The 19335-nt window shown below is 50.1% G+C and overlaps 6 protein-coding genes across 6 annotated transcripts; 5 read left to right on the top strand and 1 right to left on the bottom strand.

The window, feature by feature from the left end:
• Positions 1 to 1236: 1236 nt before the first annotated feature.
• B0J16DRAFT_335609 (ribosomal protein L10e/L16) lies at positions 1237 to 2327 on the bottom strand. Its single transcript, XM_046127097.1, has 3 exons — positions 2200 to 2327; positions 1652 to 2036; positions 1237 to 1599 (listed from the first exon to the last, which is right to left on the bottom strand). The coding sequence occupies exons 1-3, from the start codon at positions 2242 to 2244 to the stop codon at positions 1364 to 1366; spliced, it is 666 nt and encodes a 221-aa protein (XP_045987510.1). The 5' UTR covers positions 2245 to 2327; the 3' UTR covers positions 1237 to 1363.
• Positions 2328 to 2523: 196 nt separating this feature from the next.
• Positions 2524 to 3098, top strand: B0J16DRAFT_354334 (50S ribosomal protein L30e-like protein; the record flags this gene model as incomplete). Its single annotated transcript, XM_046129363.1, has 3 exons — positions 2524 to 2602; positions 2660 to 2814; positions 3000 to 3098. 3 exons carry the CDS (start codon positions 2524 to 2526, stop codon positions 3096 to 3098), a joined length of 333 nt encoding a protein of 110 aa, XP_045987509.1.
• A 1412-nt stretch (positions 3099 to 4510) lies between these two features.
• On the top strand, positions 4511 to 7252 carry B0J16DRAFT_82524 (uncharacterized protein). The gene is made up of 2 exons (XM_046134526.1): positions 4511 to 5504; positions 5563 to 7252. Exons 1-2 carry the CDS (start codon positions 4907 to 4909, stop codon positions 6837 to 6839), a joined length of 1875 nt encoding a protein of 624 aa, XP_045987508.1. The 5' UTR covers positions 4511 to 4906; the 3' UTR covers positions 6840 to 7252.
• Positions 7253 to 11529: 4277 nt separating this feature from the next.
• On the top strand, positions 11530 to 12105 carry B0J16DRAFT_335592 (uncharacterized protein). The gene is made up of 2 exons (XM_046127096.1): positions 11530 to 11998; positions 12064 to 12105. The coding sequence occupies exon 1, from the start codon at positions 11624 to 11626 to the stop codon at positions 11849 to 11851; it is 228 nt and encodes a 75-aa protein (XP_045987507.1). The 5' UTR covers positions 11530 to 11623; the 3' UTR covers positions 11852 to 11998; positions 12064 to 12105.
• A 506-nt stretch (positions 12106 to 12611) lies between these two features.
• Positions 12612 to 15565, top strand: B0J16DRAFT_82465 (vacuolar segregation subunit 7-domain-containing protein). The gene is made up of 2 exons (XM_046134525.1): positions 12612 to 14001; positions 14054 to 15565. Exons 1-2 carry the CDS (start codon positions 12843 to 12845, stop codon positions 15451 to 15453), a joined length of 2559 nt encoding a protein of 852 aa, XP_045987506.1. The 5' UTR covers positions 12612 to 12842; the 3' UTR covers positions 15454 to 15565.
• Positions 15566 to 16223: 658 nt separating this feature from the next.
• B0J16DRAFT_335589 (PRP1 splicing factor, N-terminal-domain-containing protein) lies at positions 16224 to 19335 on the top strand. The gene has a single exon (XM_046127095.1). It carries the CDS (start codon positions 16355 to 16357, stop codon positions 19145 to 19147), a length of 2793 nt encoding a protein of 930 aa, XP_045987505.1. The 5' UTR covers positions 16224 to 16354; the 3' UTR covers positions 19148 to 19335.

The raw sequence follows: 19335 nt of genomic DNA, 5'->3' as shown, positions 1-19335 counted from the left end.
CGCGGATGAATAAGACCGCATTAACTAAACCGTGCAACCCTGATTCCATTCTGTCAAGGGCAGTACGGTGCTTCTGACGTGGACGGACACAACAATCTTCTCCTTGCAAATGCAACCTACGATGTCGGAGCCTTATGGCATTTCGGGCCTGCTTATCACCAACTTCATGCTGCGCCAACTTGCGCTGACCGATATTTGATGTGCCTATCAAATATCGCTCGGCTAAGATATCGTTACATCTTTGAAGAAAAAGGGTCTGCGGTCGGGCCAAGATCCATCAGATGCAGGCTGATAAGTTGCTGTACCTTGCTGGTTCCCGCGACCTGACACAACCGCAGGTGGTCCACTGGCCCTCCATCCCGTTGATTCAGTGTCCACAGCCCAGCCACTTTCTCATCTCATTCCCGCTGCATCTGACTGTGCTGGCAGATGCTACAGTGCAGCTTCTATAAGCGGCAACGCCACAAGTCAAAGATGCATGTCTAGGCTAATACCAATATGATGTGATATCACTACGCTTCTTGTATCATTTGACAAATAAGAAGCAAATTTCACCGACGAGGAGGAAACTACTGGTCGTACTCCATAGTCTTCGGCGCGATTCATGTTCACTGAGATTGCGGGACAGTTCTGTCTTGTCCAACGGCGACCCCTGATGACTGTGTGCCAGACGTTGGGAATTAGAAGGATGTGCGCTACCTGTGACCTGTATGGCGTCACAAATCACCCAAGTGAAGTCATGTGGCCCAGATAGAGACGGAGTAGCTTTGTTTCCAAAATGCCCCAACAAGACAATGTCTTGCCTCCGCTCTATCAATAAATACTTATCAGATCGTTTTCTTATAGAAATATGCATCTACAGTATGTGCCATAAATTGGAATCACAGACCAGCACGGTGGAAAGGTAGTATTCCTCCTGCATTAAAACATGTAAAGTGAGCAGGAGCACACCACAATACCGGCACTAAACACAGGTGGATGGACGGACGACATGCTCCGCCAATCAGCACATTGACACGGCGGAAATGCCAGGCCTGAACTGATGGATCGAGCAAGAGTCTGGTAGTTATCGAAAACCGTGCAGACCACAGCACCGCAGATGAGTGGCAGCTAAGGTGGTACATAGATCTAACAAGCCGGATCTTTCGGGCACCATTTCCTGCTGATGTAAGACGTTTTCTGGGCCAAACATGCAATGATATCATGATTTTCATAAACATCGTGATGCAACAGGATGACAGTTCTGAATGTAAGATTTCAATTTGCCTAATCGACGCCCTTAAACTATCAAGTTGTAGAGGTCCTTATTTGACAAGCCATTTTGACGCCAGAAAACCCATATTCCATCCTATCCATCATTCCTTTAAGCCTCAGACTTGAAAGCGTCGGGGAAGCGGCGGATGTTGCGCTCAAGAGAACCGTGGTTGGAGAGGAACTGGACGTAAGCACCGTCGACCTTGACGCGGCCGGCAGCCTTCTTGTCGAGGTACTCCTCGCGGCGGAGGGGAGTGAAACCCCAGTTCTTGGAGACAATGATCTTTTGTCGGCCAGGGAACTTGTACTGGGATCGGCGGAGAGCCTCGAGGGCGATGGCACGGTCTGATAGCGGATTAGTAACATGATTCAACACTGTCAAACGGGTTTCACATACTAGCATCACGAGTGCGGACGCTCATGAGAATCTGGCCAATGTTGACACGGGCGACAGTGCCGTTGGGCTTACCCCAGGCACCACGCATGCCGGTCTGCAGTCTATCGGCACCGGCACAAGACAACATCTTGTTGATACGGACGACGTGGAAAGGGTGAGCACGGACTCGGAGGTGGAAACCCTCCTTACCGGTGTTCTTGACGAGGTACTTGTTGGCGCAAATACGGGCGGCCTCAAGAGCCTCGGAGCTCAGCTGCTCATACTCGTTGGAAACGAGGTGGATGCAGAGAGGGAAGTCATCGACGTTGGCGCGCTTTCGGCCAAGATCGAAGATTCGGATCTTGGGGTCGGGGACACCACGGTTGAACCGAGACTTAGGATACGGCTAAAGGTAAAGTCAGTATGAAGTTATCGTCAAAGTGAATTTGTCATCGTCAGAGGAACACCCGGCAAAAGAGCAGAGTGGTGAATTTCGTCATGGAAATATTTCCAAAGAACGCCGAAATCCTCCAAAGTTCCTCATAAATGTCGAGAGCAATATAACGGACCTTGTTCTTGCAGTATCGGTAGCAACGAGCGGGACGGCGCGCCATTTTGTCGGATTGTTGATGGATATGACCGGAGTTGGTTGTGGGAGGAGAGATTGAGGTGGGCGCGGAGGAGATCCCAAGTGCCTACAGTAGCCTGCGGCCCTCCTGGTGGATTTCAAAGCAGCAATTGTTCGCCACGTTAGGGCTCTTAGGTAAGCCACGACAGAGTGGGTCCACACATTCGCACTTTCCTCAAAACTCCGAAATGAACTTTTGAAGATATTCAACTCCAGCACTCCATCACCAAACGACAAGTCGCCCACCAGTCGCCCAACAGTCAAAATGGCCCCCCAGAAGAAGAGCAAGAAGGATGCCAACAGCATCAACTCCAAGTTGGCGCTTGTTATGAAGTCCGGAAAGGGTACGCCTGCAAATTTCTGAATACGATTAACGAACTTATCGCTAACTGAAATTTCAGTCACTCTTGGATACAAGTCTACCCTCAAGAGCCTCCGATCCGGCAAGGCCAAGCTCATCATCATTGCTGGCAACACTCCTCCTCTCCGCAAGTCTGAGCTCGAGTACTACAGCATGCTGTCCAAGGCCCCCATCCACCACTTCTCTGGCAACAACGTAAGTCACGATTTTTCTTTAAATACTGTCATCTTGCAATTTTCTGCAAGATGACACTTCTCGGAAATGTTTGTGTGCATAACAACATTTCTTTGGCTTCAAGGGCTCTCTAGTTCTTGCGGCCTACCCAGAGAAGAAGTCATCTCGACTTTGGAGGGTTCATAGGCTTACTCGTAATTCTACAGATCGAGCTCGGTACCGCCTGCGGTAAGCTCTTCCGATGCTCCACCATGGCCATTCTCGACGCTGGTGACTCCGACATCCTCAGCGACCAGCAGGCTTAAGTGTCTCGCTGATAGAGAATGCATTTCAAGGCGTTTCGGGGTAAAATGGGTCTAGGGCAATTTGAGGATATACCAATTGGAGTGACGAAAAAGCGACGACTCTTAGTGAGAATATGCAATGCCAATCAATGCATGGCAGTTCTCCCCATGACCTATGTGTCTTGGGCTTAATTGGATCTGGTCTTTGAACCGGTCCAAGTCAATGAAAGAAATAAAGCTCATGAACATTGTCCCCCGCCAAAGATCTTCCTGTCTATAGTGATATGAATTTGTAAAGTTTTGGTGTCTCCACGTTACGCCTATGAATTTGACATCTGTATAATTACTTCGTCTTTCTGACTGGCCGGGACGTTTGGTCACAACATCGAATTCCTGCCAGCTTGTCCGGCTAGGGCGCTTGTCTGATTAATGCATCTGACTGATTTGTTTGTCGGAGCGGTTACCAATACGCTAGGAATGTCGAGTCATCCGACAGCAACCGCTATTGTCAGTAACGCAAGCTTTCTTCGTTGTTGAATGACTTGACAACGAGAGTAAGACAGCAAAGCTGGGAAGGATTGTGCGGGATTGCACCAAGCTTTGTTTTGTTTCAACATTGACCACCCGGGAGTAGATTAGCGGGATCTTCCCCCATAACGTTATACATTTGAATCAGTCAACGGCGATCGTATGTTAATGGACTCGAGCGTCGCCATACCTTTAGTGTCAAACACAAAGAGTAGCTTCCTATTGCATGCCAACCTCATCTGCAGCGAAAACGATATAGGCACTTGCCAGCGTTGATCAACACCACCAGATACCCATTAAAATCGCTTCCAAGCATGACAAAGTTTCCATCGCAATTTCCAGTAACCTCATGGGACACCATGAACACAGGTCATGCACAGTATGCATTGATCAATCACCGATCCTATCTTCTGCGGGAGAAAAGTCCATATGTAGACAGCCCGGCAGAGGGTCCAAGCAAAGGAAATGCGACAACGAACTTCTGGGGAAGGATCCATGACATTCATTAGAATGGGATCCGTATCCCCTGAGAGAACCATCCCGTTTTGACAACAGCCACATGTTGGTTACCTGTTCGACACTACCACGTCAGCAGTGTTACGGAATTAGATTGACTGTTACAGTATGAGTAGATGGTTAGCATCGACTGTATAGTAACGGTCGTGGATTCAGTGGTCGAGTGTTAACAAAAGTTTGGGTTTGAGTCCCTGCATAACTTCCAAATCTAATCCTTTGTCCTCATCTACCGGCTGCAACCCAAACTTTACCATCATCCTCTTTTTTTTCTTCAACTCCTGCATTTCACTGCAAACTCGAATTTCTTTTCAACATATGGGCTTCACCGTCAATACAGTACAATACAGTACAATACAGTATTTCCTGGGCCAGCGTGGTTTGTTTCAACATCATCTAGGCTGGGCTGCCCCAGAAATATCGACCTTCTGGACGCCGACGCCACACGCTAAAGACAGGCCCCTACCCCGTACCTAGCAACGTCCCTTCTGAGGCGCAGACGGACTGTTGTTACTGTACCTCATTTGGTCGAGACAGGGACACTCCTATTTCAGCTCCGACCCTTCTTGTTGGGTTCATTATCTACATCCCAAATCACCAGGCGAACTTGCAGCACAGCAGGCCGCAAGCAGAAGACGTTACGACTACTTTTAACTGCTTCATATCTATACCCGACGGCGGACGTCCTGGTGCTGCTCTCATATTGTTGAGACACCGCCAACTCGTACACTCCGTCGCTAAAACCATACGACCCAACACAACCCAACCAAGTCAAATTCATATTCAGCATGTCTGCCGCTACTAAGAAGCCCCCGGCTGGTGGTGTTGGCCGAGTATCTCATGCCGATTCTTCTTCCTCACCGAGTCCTTCTTCCTCACGTCCTACTTCCCGATCAACTACTCCTACCAGCAACGGCCATGCCCGAACTCGATCGCTACGAACCACCGCACCTGTATCTGCTCGTGCTGCCATCGCCCGTCGAGATACTCTTAGCGCCTCTGACTCAGATGCCAGAGCCGAAGCTGCTGCTGCCGTTGAGGACCTCCAGAAGCGTTTAGAAAATGAAGAGAAGGCTTCCCTTCAATACAAGCGCCAGGCGGAGGTTCTCCAGTCCAAGCTAGACGAGGCGGTCAAGGAGTCGGCCAAATTGGAGGAGAAAGCACACGAATATGAAGAGCAGATTGAGACTTTGAGTAACGAGAAGAGAGAAGTAACTCGCCAGATGCGTGAGATGGAGTCTATTTATGAGTCAGAGCGCAGCTCTATTCTTAAGGAGAAAGAGGAGATGGCGAACCGAGAGGAGGAGATGCAAGCCATGATCCAGCGACTCAAGGACAGTCTGGCTCAACGAAACGTTATCGAGGAGCCCCGTCCTACAAGACAACGTGAGTGCACACATTCCCTTCCCTTTACCCATCCGTTCCCCCGCTCACTATTATTTAGATTCTGGTAACTCGTCGCCGTCCCTCGAGAACGGCAGCTTCGCGCCCCCCTCCTCCATACAGCGCAGCGACTCCCGAAATAGCTCAAAACTTATCCTTCAGAAAGACAAGCTTATTGAATCGCTGCGACTTGAACTTGCCGAGGCTCAGATTAAGTTGGTGGAGTCGGAGAACCAGGGCGGCGGTCGGCTACATGAGGTCGAGCGACTCCTCATGGAAGCACGCATGGCTAACGCTCGACTTATGGAGGACAACGAGAGCTATCAACTTCTTCTACAGGAGCGAACGCTCAAGGGAGACTTTGGACAGAACGACTTCAGTTATATGGGCACCAACTCTAACCAGGACGCCTTGGCTGCCCTGGAGGGCAAGGCGGCTGGTTCCAGCCTTGCTGATGAGTTGTCCGAGGCCACTGAGGGAGAGTCTGTCACTGATGTTGACCGTCGCCTCGAAGCTGAGCTCAGGTCCATGAAGGAGCAGAACAAGGCGCTCACGCTATATATTAACAAAATTATTGAGCGCCTTCTTCAGCACCAGGACTTTGAGTCGATCCTCGACACGTCCAGCGATTTGAAAAGTCTCCCAGATACCAATAAGGAACTTCCGCCTGCCCCCGCCAACAAACAGCAGCAGGAGCAACCATCTGGGACCATACTCCAGCGAGCCAAATCTATGGCCGTCGGTCCTACTAAACCGAGGCCTCGGCCAATCTCAGTCATCCAGCCCTCCACTTCCTCTGACCACACTGACCCAGACAAGGCGCCTAGCATTCCCATCGGGTTATCCAGATCAACAAGCACAAGGCGGAGTCCACGGCCACAGTCAGACCAATACACTGGGGCTGCCAGCCTGGTCAGCCAGATGTATCGGGGGCCAGACGGCCCCGTCTCTCCACCACTTGGGACTCCACGGCATTCCCAAACCTTCTTCTCGCCCCCCAACAACTCGGGTAACCCTAACGCGGCCGCCCGGGTGCCTTCCGGAGCATCGGTGGCCACCAGCGGCAACTTTCCTGGGATGCGGAGCGAGACGTCAAGCTTGAGCGGAGAGTCTGGTGAATTGTCCATGTCGACACCGCCGTCACAGTCGCCGCCCCGAAACCATTCTGATAGGCACACAACGTCGTTCGCGGGAGGCAAGCCACGGCCACTTCGACTGGTCCAGGAGAACCAGGACGCCGTCAAGGAGAACAAGAGGTCCAGCTGGTACTCACCATTCACCTGGGGAGCCAAGAAGGAAGATCAGCAGGTACCTTCAGGTAACCCTATCCCCGAGTAGAGCGGGAAAGGGTTGTAGGGAGGACCTAGCCTTGAGGAGGATATGCCATACGATGGTGCATTGTTAATGGAGCGCGATGGTTGGATATATACGTTCATGGAGCATCCATAGGGACTGATGACTGGTCATGTACGGTTCACGTCATTAGATATAGCGGCGTTTGGTTCATGGATTATCGTTGGCTTTATCGATGCCGTCTCGCAAGCAATGGGTGGTTTTTTTGGGGACTGTCCTGGTTATCCTTAGGATAGGTTACGGACAGTGCCAGGCTATTATGGGTGCACATGACTGTTGACGACGAATTGTGAATGGAGGCATGATGTTTTCTAGATATAGACTTATGAAAAGCACTCGTCTAGCGAGTTTGCAATCATGACATACTTTGATGATTCTGACTTTGCAGTTTGTGTGTTTAACGTGAAGTTTTTCCATATAGTAAGATGCTGAGATACATATCTCTACCCTGCTTCGATCAGAACGTAGAATAGACTGTGGCCTGATTGTCTATACTGGCTCTTGACACAACGTTACTATAATGGAGTCACAGTTCCATAAGACCGTTTCTCCCATCTGATCAACCATTGCTGGCCTCATATGCAATGTGAGTCTACGGATCAAGAACAGCCAGTCTAGAGTCAATTGACCGGTTTACGAACAGCTGCCATGCTCTAAATCAAGTGAGATGACGTTTCTTATCAGACCCTACATGCAGCATGTGCAAAATCAATAGTTCTCTTGGAAACGACTCTGCGATGTCACTTAACCAAGCAATCAGTCTCCTAGCCTGTTTCTGTATGTATAAGCTACTCGAAATCACTCAGATGCCATGATGTGTAAAAACATTATTCGTAAGCGCGCGCATATCAAGAACATGACAACACAACACACATATCTCACAAGGGCAACAAGAATAATAAGACTGGCCAAGGAGTCTGTGGCACGAGGAACATCCCGTCGACAGCTCAGACGGCGCGGCGCGGGATGATCATCTGCGCAGGAACCCGAGGCGGCGATAGGCCGGGCGATGTCATGACATGTCAATGTCAGCCTTGGAAGGGCAAGAGAGTGATACTGCGCTGTATGTAGCGAGATCAAGGACCCCAGGAAATGGCGCGTAGGTTTTGAGAGAAGATCAGATAGGCTGGTTAAAGGTGAGTTGTACATGTACATGTGGTATGTACTGTAATTTGGGGGGCACGATCAGGATTTGTGACAGTGATTATTGCCATGATGTACTGGTATTGGTGGTGATTGAGTTTGTTATTTTGGCTGATAACAGGGGTTCAGAATCTGGCAGCTGACTTGGACTCTGACTCTACAGTGTTATGAGGATCATAAGGATTCTGAGGTGGCTGAGCTTTCAGGAGTGGTGATTGAGTGAGTGCAGTACAGTACAGCTCGATTAAGGCTGAATCGAGATTCTGGTGTTTTTACTGTTGCATCTCGAAACTTGTCTTGCTCACCTGCATGAACTTGAATCTTTCATGTTACACGAAACCAGCAAATGGGGGACTTTACGTAGAACAAGTCTCGAGGTCAGTCTCTCCCCCTTCGGGCTTGGCCGTATCGAATCGATCTTGTGCCTCTGTAATTGAGCCTGATCTCACAGAGACATTTTGAAATTGTGGCTTGAGTCTTACTTGGATCTTTCTTCCTCGCGCTGTCTGCGCCTTTTAGGCATGTGGCACACTCGAAACTTGTGGTGGAGACAGACAGATACTCGTGTCAAACTGTGAGAGGCTGAAGACATGATAAGAGTGGCTTTGATCTAGACGAAGCTGAGCGCTTTGTCGGACGGTGCCGTTCCTGTTGTATCAAGCATGGAGCCTGTCCATGTACCCCAGAGTTCCATGGGCTTTCCACTCTCCAGGCATCTGTTGCTGTTGTGGACGGAAGCCGAATCTAGGACCCGACATATTTCGAGTTACAGGCCTCGGAAGGGCGAACGGACGTTGAGTACCCCTCAATCCTCAAGAACTTATGAATGCATATGACGAGAGGAAGCATACACCACGTAAATGGGGTTCAGATGATACCATTCAGTCCATGTCCCTGCCTGTCTGGTCCGAGGCCGAGGCAAGCGAGGCTCATCATTGTCAAGATCCAGGGTAGCTAGAGCATCAATGCTTGGCTCTGAAGACAAATCTGGGGCAGGATTGACAATGCAGAGACAAGACTTTGGTGCATACGTATTCAAGATCCTAGCAAATCATGCGACTCTGTAAGTTTGTGTCTATTCGCGTGTTTCTGTTCTGTTCTGTTCTGTGCCAAACTCGGCTACAGAATAAACAAGTCTTGTAGAACAGCCGAGGCGGCATTATCACGAAGTCCCAGTCCCAGTAACCAGGAATAGAATAAACACACTTTGGCATTGTACAACCATGAACCTTGTGACAGCGATATGTGCAGTATGTACCGACGTTGACAATGACCGGCATCAGGGCCTGCCTGCATATGTATTCGTCTCCCTGGAGGTCGGCATCACTAACAAAATACGATACCTTAGGCAGAGCATAACGGTCTTTAGTTCCGTAGCTCCGTCCAGTCACTGTAAAGCAGATCAACATCAAATCAAGTCAACGAGCATCCATCAGCCAGGATCTTTTTTATTCGCAACTCCAACGTCTCACATGTGCCCGGACAGTCCTTTCCGGTCCCCGGCCACCGAGATAGGCAAAGGCATTGTCACCAGAATGTGCGGTCAGAAGAGGAGTCACGGGATTTTTTCTTTGTTTTGATAGCGACGCGAATACCGAGAGGATGCCTTTGATTCTGGTACGCAAGAGTCGGTGAGATATCGTAGTGTCAGTGTACCTATACTAGTGCCGTACGGTGCCTGGGACTTGAAGCAAACAAAGAGTCCGGGCCTGAGCTGTTGACGATGGAGCGGTTTCCGGGACTTTGATGTTGTTTCCGGCTGGTCTGACTGCTTGTCAAACGGGGCCTTGACTGCTAGTGAAATGCCCTGGTCAGAATGGTCTGTCAGGGGAGCGGGAGGGCCGGCTATTGGGGGCTTGTCCTGCTCCTACTCCTACTGTACTTTTACCATCGGCCACAAGGTCCATGACGTGCAGCTTGTAGATTGTGACTGTCAGATTCGTAATTCTGAGGGGGATTGAATGTCAAAAGAGGACAGAGATGCAGGTATTCACGCCCACATGATGAGTGACGAGTTATCGACTGCTGAGTCGTAAACCATCACCAACCACAACAACATCGGATGAGCCACTAGGAGCCGTTATCAACGTGGCTACTACTTATGTGTATGTACCTTTCGCAGTGGGCTTTAGCTTTAGCTTCAGTGAATCAGACAAGCCCTCACTAGAGTGGTACAAGAACTGCATCCTCTGTAATTATGTACTGTACTGTATCAGCAGTTTGGTGGAGGAACAGGGCTATACCTAGGACGATTGAGGTTCTAGGTTTGAAAATTTCCATCTGACCGTCTTTGCAAGGCCCATCAGGGCTCTTGTAAGTCTCCAGAGGGCACTGTCACTCGATTCCATTTAGCAGCGGGGACTGGTTCATGAGTTTGTTTCCCTGAATCCCTCTCCACCCACTGTCAATATCCTCTGTGCGGGCTGGGTTGTGTTGCCATGATGATAGCGACCTTGTCTTAGAAGATCCGAGACTGAAGACTTGGCATTGTCGCGAGATAGAGATGAAGGCCAGAAACACCGATGAACGGAGATTGAAAAGAGGGGCATTAAAAAGAGAATGGCTTCTTTTTTCATTTATTTTCTCTCTCTCTCTCTCTTTGCAATAAACCTGATGAGTTCTGGTGATAATGGGGGGAGTGTAGCTATATCGAGTTAGCTATTCGTCTAGCTCAACAAAGAAGCGAAATGGAAGTCGAACCCAGGTGCTTGCTTCGTCCGAGTCTCTGAGAGTCCAGCCCAGAAGACGAGCGTTAGGTTTTGCTTCAATTTGGTGTGGGAGCAATCAGGTACCGGCTACAGGGGTATCTTCCGCCAGACGCCAAACCAGGGCTCTCCGCTCCGCTTACGATTGGATCCAAGATGTTGTGCCCGGTGCCAGGAACCGGTTGCAGGGGGAGTTGCGAGTACGAATTTGACAGAGGGATACAGAGATAGAAATACATTCAGCGAGTAACTTACTGTTGAGTGAGTCTCGAGATAGGTTAACTGTAGTATACAATCTACTGACAAAAGGATCTATTCACCGGTAGCTCAACACAGACCATAGACCTGGTCCTTTAATTATGACTTGCCGTCATTCATTTTCTTTCGATCGATAGCCAGGTATCTCTTAGTATCATCTCACTCGATGCCCAGACCTGGCTTGGGCTTGTTCGGCTTACCAGGTCAACTATCCGAAACTTACAGATGGTACAGTATCAATCTCGCTCGCCTTACTTGCATTGCATACTTGTAGTCACATGGACAGCTTGTCTCGGCGTTGCTGTATGTGTCTTTCAGTGTGTACTCAGGCCAGTACATCGAGGACAGTGGGAGAGCTCAACAAATGCAGATCTAGACGAGTAAATAAGGCATGGCAATAATCTCAAGCTACATTACAGCTCTATTTCCATTTCCTAAGCATAATGTTTAGCTAGGAGATCTACGCACGTTTGTTTGAAGAGAGTTATGGAAGTCGGCGCACTGCGTCACTCACAGTTGACCGGCAACCCAGCACACACCCACTTTGACAGCCATCAGTGAGGAGAAGCGGGAGAGTAGAGACGGAATAGCATACAGGAACAGCATGTCAAGGATCTGTTTGTAAATCATTACGACATCATTGTAGATAGTGTCAATTCTAGCATGCCCTATGTTTACTTCTTCTCAGCCTCTTTTCTTTTGCTTGTCAATACCCAAACTAAGCCCTTAACCCTCACCAAATCAATATTGATACCCACGCTATCCTCAACTCATCCTATTCAACTCAACAAGAGAGAAAGTCTCAGTTCACACGACAGGGCTTTTCCTAGTAGCCTTCATAGGTACCAAGTCAAAGTCGACCCGACAGATTGTGTCATGCTTGGACGCTAAGTTAAACTGGCCAATCCGCTTCAGCTACCCCAGCCCAAAACTTCCCCTACGTGATTCCTTTTCCAGGTTCCTTTTCCAGGCCCGGTCCCATCACAACCCATGTCATTCTGATTTTTTGGGGGTGTATCTTTTCTCTTCCGGACGTTACTGTCAGTCGATAAGTGAGTGAGTGATTGAGTGAAAAAAGGGAAGAAAAAAAAAAAGATACTTACATGTAAGTACCAGCCAATCCCTTCATCCTCTTTCATTCCCCCAGTCACTCACAATCGGCCTTTTTACATACAGGACCATCATCACCCACGGGAGCCCTGCGGATATAGGTACGGCCGGGTACAACATCAGCGTCACCTTGGCTGCTTTTTCCCACTAACTTTCCTCCGCCAACTGCACTCACACCAAAGTTACAGTACATGTACGACTGCGACGACGCTACATCCACCTCCATCTACTAGGTGGGCTCGCCTACCTCTACTGTACACCCACCGTCACTCCCGCCAACCACTACCATCATTACTACTACCACTGTAACTCACTTACTCTCACTATCCTGCCTCACTCACTCTTGACCTCAACACCACTTTTTACGACAACAACCGATTTCACTGCATCTCGTCATCGCACCGTCTTTCCCTCTCTCAGCCCAAACCCGCCCACCGTGCCGTTCGATTATTTCGCTTCCCATTACTCGATAATCGCACTCCGCCGACTCGACACCCTTTGTCTACCCAGCCGTATCCCGCTCTTTTGCCATACCCTCGACAGATCCATAGGTTCCAGTAGTCAACCGGAATAGGTTGGGTTAGCTTCGCAGGCTTTCCCTACTGTCTCGAGGCCTTCGATCTCGGCCACACGCCCATTCTGTTTCAATGACGAGCCAACCACAATGATTCATTTTGAAATCTGCTTTGCAATTCATTGTCCCTGCTAAGGCCCGTCCCGGTGGTATGCTCGCTCGGCATTCACTCCACCACTACCACAGGCCATCGTCATCATGGACAAGTCATCTGCCGTCTCGGACGGCCCCTCCGTCGTCGGTCGTGCTGCCCATAACATGACTGACAGGCGGCGTTCCAACACACCCGACCCTTCTGCAACATCCTCAAGCGCAACTACGGGCAGCCAAAACTCGAAACAGTCTTCAGCCAACAATTCCATAGGCCCCTCGCCCTTGGCTTCGAGAGATTCCTCCCCCACGCGGCGTCCTCGAAGGACCGCTTCTGCAAACCGGTTGCCTGGTACTCGATCTCGAAAAAACAGCCAAACCGACAACAGTCCTTCGCGCCAGCAGAAACGACCCAACTTATCAGCTGCCACACCTTTACGCTCTCTATCTTCGACCACCACACCGACCCTTCTGGCTTCTCAAGATCAGGAACAACAGCAAATCCAAGCTCCGACACCTCAAAAACCAAACTTCAACGTAGACCTCAAAGATAGCCCGCGATGGCCAGTATCGCCCCGTTTGCGATCGCCACCTCCCCAGCTTAGTACTAGACCAACAGTTCCTGCTCGTCGGAGCGACCAGGAGCTCCCTGCTATTAATTTACAGCGGCCTACGCCCTCGCCGCAGCCGCAGCCCATGCCTTCACCGCAGCCCATGGAGCAGCAGACAGCGTCGGAGAGCGAGATGGAGGAAGCACAGTTTCCCTCTGGTATGCGCACACCAGGAAGAGGACCATTGGAGACTGTCCAAGAAGTCAGCCTGCCAAACTCACCCAATCCTCCCAGCAATACGGCTTTAATGGAGAAGGTGAAGGAAAAACTCACAAATTCGGAGAATTATTCTGATACTGCACTTCCTGATGGACGGACATTACGAGCCAGCTTGGTCGGGCAAGAAAGTGGGAGCGATACAAGCAACAACAAGGCCGAAGTACGAAGACCGACCTCTGTCCCTCCACCCATGATTACTCGACAATCTAGTGCCTTGTCGAACAAGCAAATGAAGTCGAAGCAGGACGGCTCCATACAAACTATGACAGTAGAGACTGAAACCGTCCCAAGCGTGCCGCAGGTTGCGCTCACCACCGCACAGAAAAACGAAACATCTAATGGAACCCTCAAGACCAAGCAGAGCACCGAGACAATCAAGCCCAAAAAGGATAAGAAAAAGGTGACGCGCAAACAGCCTGCTGTTAATTCAGGAAATGGTAAGCTAAATGAATCGCAACTTAACGGATATGCCTGCTAACTCTGCTGCAGCATCCTCTAAAGCTGATGTATTCGAGGCAACTATCGCCAGCGCTGTCGATGAAGCAAACACTTCAGATTCCGAGGAAACCTTTGTTTATGATTCCAATCCTCCTGACAACAACGACCGAGCTGGACGACGGTTTCATTCGCGAACTCCTAGCGCCACATCTATGGCTAGCCAGGCTGATCGACAGAACCTGCGTTCCATCTATGGTATTATGGAGGGCGCTGGTCCTGCACATGGACCCAAAAAGACGATGAAGTTCGTCAACACCTTCACCAGCAATGGAAGCGAGAGCTTGGCAGTCGAGCCCGAAGATGGGAAGGGTTCAAACCGGAGTGGTGGCAGTGGCTCAACACGGGGCACTTCGAGACACCACCATCATATTGGTCGCTGGGGCCGACAGCCTGGCAACGGCCATGCCTCACTCTTCGACAACGAGTCACCTTTCCCGAATGCTGCTAGGTCGAAGCTGGCTAGCAACAACTCCCGCAATTCTTCAGGACCACCAAGCCCCCGTCAGGCCCACTCCAACCGTAACTTCGGCCATAAACGTTCTGCGATGCAGATGTCGTCTAGTTACGATATGGATGACACGACAGGCGCGGACGATGAGCGCACACCTCTCCTCGGCTCGGTCCGCTCGGGTCGTTCAGGCCGAAATCGTCGTGGACCACACAGCCTACGACAGACCGAATCACAAACATTTGCAAGACGGTCGTCATACTTGAACCGGTTCGCAGCATGCTTGGTTCTTACCATGATGTTCATGCTTGTGATTACCGGCGCGATTGGTTTCATGTTTGCTACTTCTCAACCGATGACCGGTATCGAAATCACTGCTATCCACAACGTTGTGACCAGTGACCAAGTTTTGATGTTCGATCTAACTGTCAAAGCACATAATCCTAATATTGTTGTCGTTACGATAGACCACGCGAACCTGGAGGTGTTTGCGAAGTCGGAGTATACTGGAACTGATTCGGATTGGTGGGCTCGGCCATTCCCTCATGGCCCAGACGATCTTCGCATAACTGATGACCCAGAGAACGACCCTCCGTTGGAAGATCCCGACCCAGATGATGATCTTCGACCCAATGTTCTTCTTGGTCGCATTACGGAATTCGATAGTCCTCTGACGTTTGAGGGCTCCCTATTTCATCAGGGAACCTCTTCCTCGACTGGAGAGATGCAACTACAATATCCCTTGAACAACACAGTAGGGGGTTCGAGACGATGGGAGCGAATTTACCAGAACGAGTTTGATCTGATCGTTAAGGGCGTGGTCAAGTATACTCTTCCGATGAGTGCCCGTATTCGCAGCGCCACCGTCTCTGGAAGGAAGGCAGTCAGCCCGAACTCTACAAACGATCCGTCGAACAGTACCAAGGTCGAACCTCCGACCTAGACGAGGAACTGCCTCAAGACAGGCAGAAGTTCTTCTAGCCTTTCTTTTGTCAACTCGCCGATTGTCTTGTGTATTTTGAGCGTGCATAGCATGACACATTAGGGAGCAGCGGGCGTTGGATGTAAATCTCCATCCACATTATGGTTGAACATCATAAGGAAATGGAGCTGCAAGATTTTGTTTCATTGATTGGTTTACTGGTTTATAGACAGGTTTAACACCCATGCTTCCTGTCAGGTGTTTCTTGGGTTGTTTTTCACTCCAACACCAATTCTCAAGCGCACGCCTTGTGCTATGTGGTACAGATCTGTCTGCTGAGAGGGTTTGGAGCAAGGTTAGGGATGGAGTTATTGATTTGATTTTGTTTCACAAAACCCATAGAAGGAAAAGCGGCAACTATACGTTGTAATTGTAACGGCTTATGACAACCCTCAAGAAGAAAAAGAGCGAGTTAGATGATATCGACTCGGAAGAGGAAGATGTAGTTGGGAGCATATCAGATACTCCAGTAGTTAGGGCGGCTAGAATAAGGTACATTTCTGTTGAACAATAGCTTCAACACAAGCCTACTATTGTCATAAAGCGATTCAACCTGTGAGATATATCAAATATGCGATTATTGAGAACATACTTTTGCTCATGCCCCTTCGCGATGCCATATTGTTCTTTGTCAGCGGTTTAGACTTCCCAGACGGAAAGTGGCGGGTGTGGAGCCTTTAGCTCTGACCCGCATTTATGTTTTGTTCGCTAGCTCTAAAGTTCCATGATTGCCTGGAGTCTTCTCATTATAGCTTCATGCACCATTAATCTTTCTTTTACACGTATACCCCGGGTTTTACACGACCAACTCGCCCATTCTTTTCGATAGAAAGAAGAGAGCGCATACGGGCTCGTCGTCAACATGTCCGGGCGACGCGACTTCCTCAACCAGGCAGCGCCTGAGAATTACGTCGCTGGTCTCGGTCGCGGCGCGACAGGTTTTACGACAAGATCCGATCTTGGTCCCGCTAGAGACGGCCCCAGTGAGGATCAGATTAAGGAAGCGCTCGCAAAGCGCGCTGCTCAGCTTGGTCTTGCGCCAGACAAGAAGGGCAAGGAAAAGGAGGAAGAGGAAGGAGGAGGAGGTGACGAAGAACGATACCAAGATCCCGATAATGAAGTTGGACTGTTTGCCGGCGGCGTTTACGACAAAGATGACGAGGAGGCCGATAAAATTTGGGAATGGGTAGACGAGAGAATGGATCGAAGAAAAAGGCAGCGAGAAGCGCGAGAGCAAGCCGAGAAGGACGAATACGAACGAAACAACCCCAAGATTCAGCAGCAGTTTTCCGACCTGAAGCGAGCACTGGCTACTGTTACGGATGACGAGTGGGCGAACCTGCCAGAAGTCGGAGATTTGACAGGAAAGAACCGGCGCAGCAAGCAGGCCCTGCGAGATAAATTTTACGCTGTCCCTGACAGCGTTCTTGCGGCAGCTCGTGACTCGAGCCAGATGGGAACAACTGTCGTGGATGATGAAATGGGATCATCAAATGCTGGCGGCGAAGCAGCAGACGGAACCATGACCAACTTTGCCAAGATCGGAGCGGCCCGCGACAAGGTGCTCAAATCCAGGCTGGAGCAGGCCGGTAGTGATTCGACTGCTCCAGGCACGTCGACCAGTATCGACCCCCAAGGCTATCTCACGAGTCTCGGCAAGAAGGATACGGCTTCTATGGATGGCAACGTCGGAGATGTCAAGCGTGTGCGCGAACTCTTGCAGTCAGTTGTCAAAACAAATCCTTCAAACGCTCTGGGTTGGATTGCAGCAGCACGACTGGAGGAATTGGCAGGCAAGACTGTTACAGCACGAAAAACTATCGACAAGGGTTGCGCGCAATGCCCAAAAAGCGAAGATGCATGGCTAGAGAATATTCGCCTCAACCATGGCTCTCCAAATGCCAAGATTATTGCGCGAAGAGCCATTGAGGCCAACAACAACTCGGTCCGACTATGGGTGGAGGCTATGAACTTGGAGACGCTTCCCAGCAACAAGAAGCGAGTTATTCGACAAGCGCTCGACCATATCCCGGAGTCAGAAGCTCTATGGAAGGAAGCCGTGAATCTGGAGGAAAGCTCTGATGATGCGAAGCTTCTTTTGGCCAAGGCGACAGAGCTCATTCCTCTTTCTATTGATCTTTGGCTGGCATTGGCACGCCTGGAAACACCCGAGAACGCCCAAAAGGTTCTCAACAGGGCGCGAAAGGCCTGTCCTACTTCTCACGAGATCTGGATTGCAGCCGCACGTCTACAGGAGCAGCTTGGACAAGGAACCAAGGTCAATGTCATCAAACGTGGTGTCCAAGTCTTGGCCAAAGAATCTGCCATGCCTAAACGCGAGGAATGGATTACCGAGGCGGAACGATGCGAGGAGGAAGGCGCCGTCATCACTTGCCAGAACATCATTCGAGAGACTCTGGGCTGGGGATTGGACGAGGATGACGATCGCAAGGACATCTGGATGGAGGATGCAAGGGCTAGTATCAACCGAGGTAAATATGAGACAGCCAGGGCGATTTACGCATACGCACTGCGTATATTCGTCAACAGCAGGACGATGTGGCAGGCGGCAGCAGACCTGGAGAGGAACCACGGCAACCGAGAATCCCTTTGGCAAGTGTTGGAGAAGGCCGTCGAGTCATGCCCCAAGAGCGAGGAGCTGTGGATGATGCTGGCTAAGGAGAAATGGAGGGCCGGAGAATTGGACGGCGCTCGTCTCGTTCTCAAGCGAGCTTTCAACCAAAATCCCAACAACGAAGACATCTGGCTTTCTGCTGTCAAGCTTGAGTCGGAGAATGGCAATGAAGAGCAGGCGCGTAAGCTTCTGGAGATTGCCCGTGAAAAGGCTCCTACAGATCGTGTCTGGATGAAGAGTGTCGTATTTGAACGAGTGTTGGGCAACGTCGAGGCAGCACTCGACCTTATTCTCCAGGCGCTTCAACTGTTTCCAGCGTCGCCGAAGCTCTGGATGCTTAAGGGTCAGATCTATGAAGATCTAGGCAAGATTGGCCCTGCAAGAGAAGCTTATGGTACCGGTGTCAAGGCTGTACCAAAGTCTGTACCCTTGTGGCTTCTGTATGCCAGGCTGGAGGAGCAGGCAGGCCTTACCGTCAAGGCTCGATCGGTACTTGATCGTGCTCGACTAGCAGTACCAAAGAATGCGGAGTTGTGGTGCGAGTCAGTGCGACTTGAACGCCGAGCAGGCAACATGACCCAGGCCAAGTCGATGATGGCCAGAGCGCACCAAGAAGTTCCCAAGAGCGGTCTTCTCTGGGCAGAACAAATCTGGTATCTGGAAGCACGAACTCAGCGCAAGGCCCGCGTTCTTGAAGCCATGAAGACTGTGGACAGTAACCCTGTCCTATTCGTCGTCGCGGCGCGTATCTTCTGGAGTGATCGCAAGTTACCACAGGCGCAGAAGTGGTTCGAGAAAGCTATTTTGCGAGACAGCGACTATGGAGACGCATGGGCTTGGTACTATCGCTTCCTGTGCCAGCATGGCACAGATGAGAAGCGAGCTGATGTTATAACCAAGTGTGTTCTTAACGAGCCTCGACATGGCGAGGTGTGGCAAGCAATCGCCAAGAAGCCTGCCAATGCCAGAAAGAGCTGCGAAGAGGTTTTGAAGTTGGTCGCCGAAGAGTTGGAGCAGTAGGCTTGCCAAGATCGACGACCAGCAAATGGTGGTCTAGAATGTTACTTGTTAAACGGTTCGGAGTTTAGGGGCTTGGTTATATGAAACTAATGAGCTTTAGACAATAGTATTATAAAATGGCGGTTGAGGATTAGCTAGAAATCACCATTATTCTACACCATTCAAGGATATCACACAGGTGGAGTTTG

The sequence above is a fragment of the Fusarium flagelliforme genome (assembly GCF_020744385.1).
Source record: "Fusarium flagelliforme strain FIESC 12 MPI-CAGE-AA-0113 chromosome Unknown B0J16scaffold_2, whole genome shotgun sequence".
Lineage (NCBI taxonomy): Eukaryota > Fungi > Ascomycota > Sordariomycetes > Hypocreales > Nectriaceae > Fusarium > Fusarium flagelliforme.
This window is presented reverse-complemented; position numbering and strand designations above follow the sequence as displayed.